Source organism: Miscanthus floridulus, chromosome 3 (assembly GCF_019320115.1).
Source record: "Miscanthus floridulus cultivar M001 chromosome 3, ASM1932011v1, whole genome shotgun sequence".
NCBI classification, from domain to species: domain Eukaryota; kingdom Viridiplantae; phylum Streptophyta; class Magnoliopsida; order Poales; family Poaceae; genus Miscanthus; species Miscanthus floridulus.
The window spans coordinates 79182829-79191620 of record NC_089582.1 but is presented as its reverse complement, the minus strand read 5'-3'; the positions used below and the strand labels follow the sequence as shown (position 1 = coordinate 79191620).

Below are 8792 nucleotides of genomic sequence, written 5' to 3'. Positions count from 1 at the left end.
TTTCAATGGTGAACTACTGGAAAGCCGGTGTATGCCTGGGCCTTTTTGTGGACGCCTTCAAGCTGGGTAGCTGAGTTTACACAATCATCTTCTGCTATCTTCTTATAGTGATTTTATTTTTTGGTATATTGGCATCAAAGTAACGCCAGGATATGGTTCCATGATGGCCATTGCTCGTTGCTCGAATTCTAATAGCTGCATTTGGCTCAAATTCTGGGAGCAATGGCTGCTGAGGTATTCGATTTTTTCAAAGTTAATGAAGATGTTTGGAGCAGATATTATTCTGAGGTGACAGTATTCATTTTTCCAGAATCAAAGGCCTTGTTTGGTAACTACTGCAGGCTGTTAAGCACTGTTTGGCCTGTAACTGTAGATATGCTGTAGTTTTTCTCACCTCCATGTTATTTAACCCTAATATGCATCTATGCTTATTCAGAGAAAAATAAAAAAGAGTTGCTTCTTTAAAAAATAATGGTGTTTCTTCCGCGGAGATATGGTAGTTACCTTGTAATAGTTTGTGCATGTCAGCATGTGATGAATTAGGATACTTCTTTGATCAAGGATTACTCTATGGCCCCGTTCGTGTGCCTTTAAACCCGGCTTGATCCGCTTCTTTTTTCACCTGAAACAGTGTTTTCCTCTCACAAATTCCTCCAGAATTCCTCCAAACCATCCAAATTCCTCCGGAACCATACCATCCGAACGGGGCCAATATCTTGCAATATATGTCACTGTTTGCTGGTCATGTCCCAATGGCTTTTCCTGTAGTAGGTTAATTGTTACAAAAAAAATTGCTTTCGCTGTGTACTCCTTTTAATCGTGGAAGCACTGAAGTCATTGTACATGTTGCCTAATATGAGTGTGCGAAGTTGTTTTCCTTCTCAGCGGGTGATGTTATTTGTTACGTACACAACCAATTTGAACAACTCTGCAACTCAAATAGTTCAGAACATTTGGATGATTGATTACTTATGATCAGCCAAATCATTCTAACATGGTCAATTGGATAATTTATTACGTATGATCATTGGGATCAAATCATTCTGTACATGAAGCATTTCTCTCCTCATTATGTTTACAGATAGATTTAGGTGCTACGAGTGGGTTCACTGGGTTGTATATGAACAGCCCGTTCGCTGCAACCGGCAGCTGCTGCTGCAACTTCTGAACTGCACAATACTGTAGAAGAGACCTACTGCAGCTGCAAGCCACAGCAAACAGGGCCAAAGCATTTCCCTTTTCATTATGTTTATAGATTATTATTATTACATGATCCTGTTTATCATTAGAGTGCACGAACAAATTCAGTTTCAAAATACAAAAGAGTGAGGAAATTAGCATAATCTAGGGCGCACAAGCGGCTGGTAGAAACAACACGTAGGCGAGCAACGTCACCTATCCTTTCTCGGTTTCTCCCTCCCTCTTGTAGCAAGCATCCCATGACACTGTTAGCAACCCAACCCATAGCCACCCGAAGATGAGAGCTCCAGCTCCAGCTCCTCCTCTTCCCGCGCTGCTCTCCCGCTGCTCCTCGCCGCCCTCCTCGGCCCCGCCGCGCCGCCTGCTCTCCTCGCCCCGCACGCCGGCCGCCTGCCGCCCGCCTCCGGCCGTCGCGCGCTCTGTCTCCGTCTCCGTCGATGCGCCGGCGGCCGCCGCGGAGCCGGCTGTCTTGGGCGCGCCCTCTGCGACGCCGCGCCGTCGCCTCATCCTCCTCCGCCACGGGGAGAGCACCGCCCGAGGCCGCTCCACCAGAGGTATGTTCAAACGGCGGCGTCCAAGAGTCCCCGTGTGTCGATTTAATTTACCCTGCACTGCAAACTGGATAAGAAGGAGCATTGGATGCAGAGGAATGGTGGTGCTTGTTTGCCGTTTCTACTAACATGTTGTAGCTGTTGCCTCTAGCTCTGCGTTTTAGACTAATTGATTGAATGTAGTGGTATAGTGCTGTTATGATCTGACCCAAATGTGTTTTCCTTTGTGGTTGCTGGCCCAAATATGTGTCCTGATGTCAGATCATAACAGACCTCTAAGCAAGGCTGGGAGAGCTGACGCAATCAGCGTTTCTAATAAACTCCAACAAATGGGATGGATACCGGAGCTTATCCTCTGCAGGTGTGTTCCAAATTCCAATTTATGTAAGACAGTGAATCAATTATCATGAGTTATTACCATATACCAATATAAATTATGAAAGCTTCATGGTGCAATTAGTCTCTGTTACCTAACTGAATGGGTTTGCAGTTGTGTTTTTTTTTTGTTTCATTTTGCTTTTGCAAATTCTGTTGTATCTGTTCAGTTTTCTAATGTTTCTTTCCTGAAAAGTAGTCTCTCTTTATTGACTCAGTTTTTATATCAGATTACCACCTTCTGCTTCATTTGTTTTGTTGTTCTTTCTCTCTCTTTATTTTCCTATAGGAACGGTTATCCTGCATTTGCATACGTATATATTGGTGTTCCTATGTTTGTGTCTCGTCAAATATATAGTTGCCCCTATTCCTTTTTGGTACCGTGTCCGTGTTTAAGGGGAATGACCCTGCAAAGGCTATTCTATTACTCATCATCTTGCCTTTCTGGCCACAGTTGCAACTGGTGCTTTTAAGAGAATGAACACTTATAGAATTCAATACCTCTATTACAATACCATCTTTCTTTTCTGGTCATGTTATTTCTTTCTCGAATGAAATTTGATTTGGTCAATTAATATGCCTAGCAATAGAATGTGCGACTCATGTTATCGTTGATAATAACTCTCCTTCAACACAGTGATGCAATGCGTACAAAGGAAACTCTTAAGATCCTGCAAGAGTATGTCCAAGGATTGTCTGAAGCAGTAGTGCACTTCATCCCAAGTTTCTACTCAATTGCGGCAATGGACGGCCAAACTGCAGAGCATTTGCAAAAGGCGATTTGTGAATATTCGAGTGATGAGATCTTAACTGTGATGTGAGTCTTTCACAAGTTTTCGTTGATTATCATTTGTTTTCAATGGATGCCTTTGTCTTCCTATCATTTTCTCTTAAGATCTGGGATTCGTATGTATCTCATTGCCAGACGTACATCATGACACTTGTTTAGAATAATAACTACTCAGGTGCATGGGGCATAATAAAGGATGGGAAGAAGCCGCCTCTATGTTTTCTGGTGATTCAGTAGTGCTTGAGACATGTAACGCTGCGTTGCTAGAAGCTGCAGGCAAATCATGGGTTGAGGTTAATATTGGCCTTGTCCAAACTAAAGCATGCTTCTTTTCATCTTTTCCCAAATATATATAGTTTTATGTACCATGCATCCAGCAGAATTTACCGAATTTGTCCATGACATGGTTTGCAGGCATTTTCTCTGGCTGGTCTGGGTGGATGGAAGCTTCATGGGATCGTAAAGCCATGAATTGTTGTAACTAAAAGCTAGGTGTAATTTTTGTAGCTGTTTCTTAATTCTCATTAATTAACCTTTGTGTAGTTGTTTATACATGCCACTGAAGCCGTCAGTCTGAAGGTATTAACGTGGATAGATAGATGAGATGAGTGAATTCTTCCACGGTCCATGAGCTCTGTCGGTTCTGCAAAAGATGAATAAGAAAACACAAATGAAAACTGAATACCTTACTATACACATGAAGCAAAACTGAATACCTTGCATTATCACTCCTTTCACCCAGGAAACTAAGGCCCCGTTTAGATTCAAAAAAAATTTGCGTAGTACCTGTCACATCGAATCTTGTGGCACATGTATGGAGTACTAAATGTAGACGAAAAAAAACTAATTGCATAGTTGGGTGAGAAATCGCGAGACGAAACTTTTGAACCTAATTAGTCCATAATTAGACACTAATTATCAAATACAAACGAAAGTGTTACAGTAGCTAAAATCCAAAAATTTTTGAATCTAAACGGGGCCTAATGATAAGAGGCTAAAGATGCCACCAGTGAAATTTTAGAATTTGTCGCGCCAAGTGAATCTGACGCTGTTGAATAAAAAAACATAAAGTCTGCAACACTGATGGTAAACACAAATAAGCAATTCTGCTAGAAACTCGATTCGACTTGTGAACGAATGTGCAATTCATCAGGAGCACTGAGTGGGTCGGCGGTCTCTCCTCTTCCCGTGAGAAAGGTCCGAGTGATGTGTTTCCTAGGAAAGACGGCCTTCAAGGTGGCGCGTCGATATCTATAACTCATATATATATATATATAGTGATAAAGGTCCGTGTGATGTGTTTCGCTAAAAAATCAAGCTGAAATACTGTCCGGCTGATTTGTTGTGAGAGAAAAATATTATTTCGGTTAAAAAAACAAGCTAAAAAGTATAGATTATAAGAGAAACAAACATGACCCTAAAATAAAACCCCACTGCCCTAATTCTCTAGCATCTTCTTAAGCCACGTCATCCACTTCCTTTATCAAACTCATATAAAGCAAAACCCCACTAGCCTAATTATCTAGCATCTCCTTAAGCCACGTCATCCACTTCCTCTATCAAAATAATTTCTGTAAAGCAAAACCCCACTAACCTAATTCTCTAGCATCTCCTTAAGCCACGTCATCCACTTCCTCTACCAAAATAACTCCTATAAAGTAAAACCCCACTAGTTTAATTCTTTAGCATCTCCTTAAAGCCACGTCATCCGCTTCTTCTAAATCACGTCACGAGCGTCATGTGTATGTAACTAGCATCATCCTACCAAGTTATCTCGTCGGAACCAGAAGAGACACCGACGGGCTCCTCGCAAAATTGATGCATCCGTTCAGGTCCTCAGAGCTTGAAGAGACCGATTGATGCATCAGAAACCGCCGCCAAGCAACCGATCGGTCGGCTGACTCTAATATTTATGTCATCCCCGGCAAGCCTTCTCGAGGAAACGACAGTCGTCGAGAGTGTTACCCAACGCAGCGCGCTTGGCCGAGGCTCAGTTTCCCAGATCGACGGAGACAGGCTGACCGACGATGGCGTCGTGCGGCTGCATGCAGCGATGCCGGATCGAGGACTGCCTCAGCCTCTAGGTGCACTTCTCCGAGCAACGCGCGAGGCTCTTGAAGGTCTTTGAGCTCAGCATCCTCTGCGATGCGCCGAGGTCGCGCTCCACGTCTTCTTCCCCGCCGGCGTGGAGGCAGACGCACGTAGTGGCGCAGCTGCAGCGAGAACCATGGCCTGCAGATGGCCAATGAGGTGCAGCACCATGCTATGCGCACGGCATCATTTTTAATTTTGCAGGGCCGGATTGACCTCCAACTCACGTTGTGCTTGACAGGGGCGACGAGAGCTTCGATCGGTGAGTGTCTGCCCAGGCTCCACCGGTGGCGGGGACGACGGGGCACCGATTATGGGCTCCTCAAGACCTCAACCATGTTACCAGTGCCAATGCCGAGAGGATGGGTGAGGAAAGGGGAGAGAGACGCATAGAAAAAATAGTATTACAGGACCACGTCTGGGGCGGTGCAAATCAGATACGGAGTAAGACGGGGGGTTTTTTTTTTTTTACTTTTCTCTGAACCACGTGGAGATATACCTTCGAGCTTATGGTTGGACAGGTCTTTGGTCTTCACGGAGAAACTATCCCTTCTTTGTTATTGCAGCAGTGAAATCTCTCTTTTTTTATTTATTTAGCTGCACACGAGAATGTGTTCTAACACACAGGTTTCCACTGCTCCGAATTCATTGTGTTGTATTCTGAATGGCTATCCTTTCCGTATGTTTTGTTCCTAACTTTGCTTTTGCAATAGAAAAGTACTACTTCAGTCATGTTTTGTTCCTAACCTTGCTTTTGTCAGTGCTTACTACATATGATTTTGTATCTTCTATATATTCTTTCGACTTTTACATATGACAAAATGTATATGTTCCATCGAAATACTATAAGCTGAGGTAATATTCAAGTGAGACAACATCGCTGGTCTGAAACTTGGCTGAAACTGGCTGAAAAACACTGTTCTGGCTGAATTATTGTGAGAGAAAAACACGGTTCCAGCTGAAAAAAGAAGCCGAACAAGACGAATATAGGATAAGCCGAACAGGGCCTAACAGAAGATGGCTTCTTATCCGACCCATCAATAGATTAGCAATGTGAAATACCACAAGGAACACTTAATACAAGAAAAAGTTTTCCTATGTCATTAATAGATCAAAAGTGAGTTTGAGCTGTTTGGCTAATGGTTTCTGCGGCTGATAAGCCGACTGAATCAGGGTGTTCGGCTGGTCAGGTTCCAACTTGTTTCAGCTTGTTTCAACTTATTCTCTCTCACAGAATACTATTGAATTATCCAAAATCATCTAAAATCAGCCCAAACCTGACCAGCCGAACGAGCTATCGTTCCATGACTGATAAGTCAGGCTGATAAGTTTAAGTGAGAGAAAAACTGGCTAGGCCGTTTATGCGGGCTCGGGAGCGGCTCTGCCAGCAGGCGCACAGGGGAGCCGTCCTGGCCAGTTTTCAATCTAGCTAGACCGGTTGGGCACAGGGCGAGCAGGCAAGTCGGCCTAGCTGGTTCCCAAGCTGGCTACGCTGGTTCGGCAGCAGCCATGCAGAGGAGGGTGGCCACCAGCGCCAGCAAGCCGGCCTAGCCGGTTTCCAAGTCGGCTAGGCTGGTTCGGCAGCAGCCAGCAGCACAGCAAGGAGCAGCCAGCGGCGAGGGCAACCAGCCTGGCCTGATATGGAGGCCGGCCAGGCCGGTTTGGCAGATGAGCTCGTCTCCTTAGGCCTTCCGCAGTGTGCGAGTGGTGCAATACTATGGCTTATAGGAGTACTAGGATGTATGCCTTTACTGTTACATGGTCACTTGTTCAGTATGCGTGCATGTGTCAGTCAAAAACAATGACTTAACCACAAAACAAGCTCTCGGGTCCTTCACTGTGCATATAAACAAAACGGTAATGCTACGTGCAGTGCAGGGCGTCTATCCGTTCAGCCTGCGGACCAACCAGTTTTTTTACTATCATGCGCCAGCTAGATAAGGATAAAAAAATGGGACCTCCAATGCTTTGCTTCCTACTCCCTCCATCCCAAATTGTAAGTCATTCCAAGAATCTTGGAGAGTCAAAGTTTTTCAAGTTTGACCAAATTTATATAACAAAATAATAATATTTATCATACCAAGTAAGTATCATTAGATTCTTCATTAGTTATATTTTCATATTATACCTATTTGATGTCATCAATCTTTGTGTTTCTCTCTATAATTTTAGTCAAACTTGAAAAAGTTTGACTCTCCAAGATTCTTGGAATGACTTACAATTTGGGATGGAGGGAGTACCATACATCATCCATAACGTTTCCTTTCTTTCTTTCTCCAAAACTCAACCGATGCCACCTCCACTGCTCGAGCCCCCACGCCCGCCTGGACCTCCCTTGCCGTTGCTTCTGCTTCAACGCCCGCCCGCCCGCCCGCCTAAAAGCGTAGGCACCGCCCTGGGGACCGCTTTCTTCGGCCGTCAGCTGACCATCGAGGTTGTCGCGCGCGTGCTCGCGCCTGACGACGCCACCAGGCGCAAGGAGAAGCGCGGGCCTCGGTGTGGAAGCCCTCCGGGCTCGCGCTCTTGCTATGGCTGTGGCGTCGCGCTGCAGACGCATCAGGATACGTTACATGTTGTAAATGTATCTTTCAAATATTTTAGAGGTACGTTGTAAGTGTTTTATGCGGATGTTGCACATATTGTCATGGCTATACACGTATGTTTTTAGTGTATGTTTCTAATGTTTCATCTGGTTCAGACGTATGTTGCAAAAATAGATCTGGATGTTGCATATATGTTTATTTGTAAGTGTTTTTTATCTAGATGTTGTAATGTATTGCCATGGCTACACACATGCGTTCAAGTTTTTCTGATGTTTTGCAAATGTTTCAAACGTACGTTGTAAGTGTTTCGACTGTTTTGAACGTACGTTGCAAATGCTTTATCTAAATATTGTTAAAATAGATCTAGAACCCGCCTACCACGGCTGTTGGCGCGCTGCCGAGTGGGCGCCCGGGTGTGGTTGGGCCCTGTTTAGTTGCACCCAAAATGTCAAATTTTTCAAGATTCCTCGTCACATCGAATCTTTGGACGCATGTATGAAGCACTAAATATAAATAAAAAAAATAAAACTAATTACACAGTTTAGACGAAATCCACGAGACGAATCTTTTAAGCCTAATTAGACTATGATTGGACACTAATTATCCAATAACAACAAAAACGCTATAGTAGCGTTTTACTAAAAAATTTGACATCCAAAGTAGCCCTTGGTTGACGTGGGACGTCCGGACAGCGTGGGCCTCGCCTGGACGTGCAAAGCGAGCAGCCGTGGAAAATGAGGCGCAGCAAAATGAACCATCAGGCGCGGGCGTCTGGACGTGCGCGTGAGTGCTGACATCCGGACGCGCATCTCCGTAAACAAAATGCACTACCCATTCAAGAGGAGACACCTGGTTGGCTATACATCACGAAGGCCGAAGACCTTCAACTTCAAGAGACTTCGTTTTCAATCGTATGTCTCGCAATTCAAACACGAAGGTTGAACATTTCTCTCTGTACAAAGACGCAAAGGGACAAAATACATCAAATTTGCAGCCCGTTCTTCGGGACCGATGATGGACGACTTTTCTTTCTGTTGGTTCGAACAAGACATAGGCCTTGTTTAGATCACCTCCAAATTCTAAGTTTTTTCACTCTCTCTCCATCACATCAATTTTTAGCTGTTTGCATGGAGCATTAAATGTAGATAAAAAAATAACTAATTGCAGAGTTTAGTTGGAAATCACGAGATGAATCTTTTGAGCTTAGTTGGTCCACAATTAGACAATATTTACCAAATAAGA

At 44.1% G+C, this 8792-nt stretch overlaps 1 protein-coding gene across 2 annotated transcripts; it reads left to right on the top strand.

The window, feature by feature from the left end:
* The first annotated feature begins 817 nt into the window (after positions 1–817).
* LOC136545980 (uncharacterized protein At3g52155, chloroplastic-like) lies at positions 818–3592 on the top strand. 2 transcript variants are annotated; one of them, XM_066537956.1, is made up of 5 exons: positions 818–1754; positions 2013–2112; positions 2764–2943; positions 3092–3209; positions 3331–3592. In XM_066537956.1, exons 1-5 carry the CDS (start codon positions 1478–1480, stop codon positions 3385–3387), a joined length of 732 nt encoding a protein of 243 aa, XP_066394053.1. In that variant the 5' UTR covers positions 818–1477; the 3' UTR covers positions 3388–3592. The 2 variants fall into 2 exon arrangements, with proteins under 2 accessions (XP_066394053.1, XP_066394054.1); XM_066537957.1 differs by lacking the exon at positions 3331–3592 and having other exon boundaries at positions 3076–3210.
* Positions 3593–8792: the final 5200 nt, after the last annotated feature.

Coding starts and splice junctions, on each gene's coding strand:
- LOC136545980 (XM_066537956.1), top strand. CDS start 1,478: ATGAGAGCTCCAGCTCCAGCTCCTCCTCTTCCCGCGCTGCTCTCCCGC. Junction 1,755..2,012: donor CCGAGGCCGCTCCACCAGAG/GTATGTTCAAAC, acceptor TCCTGATGTCAG/ATCATAACAGACCTCTAAGC. Junction 2,113..2,763: donor CCGGAGCTTATCCTCTGCAG/GTGTGTTCCAAA, acceptor CCTTCAACACAG/TGATGCAATGCGTACAAAGG.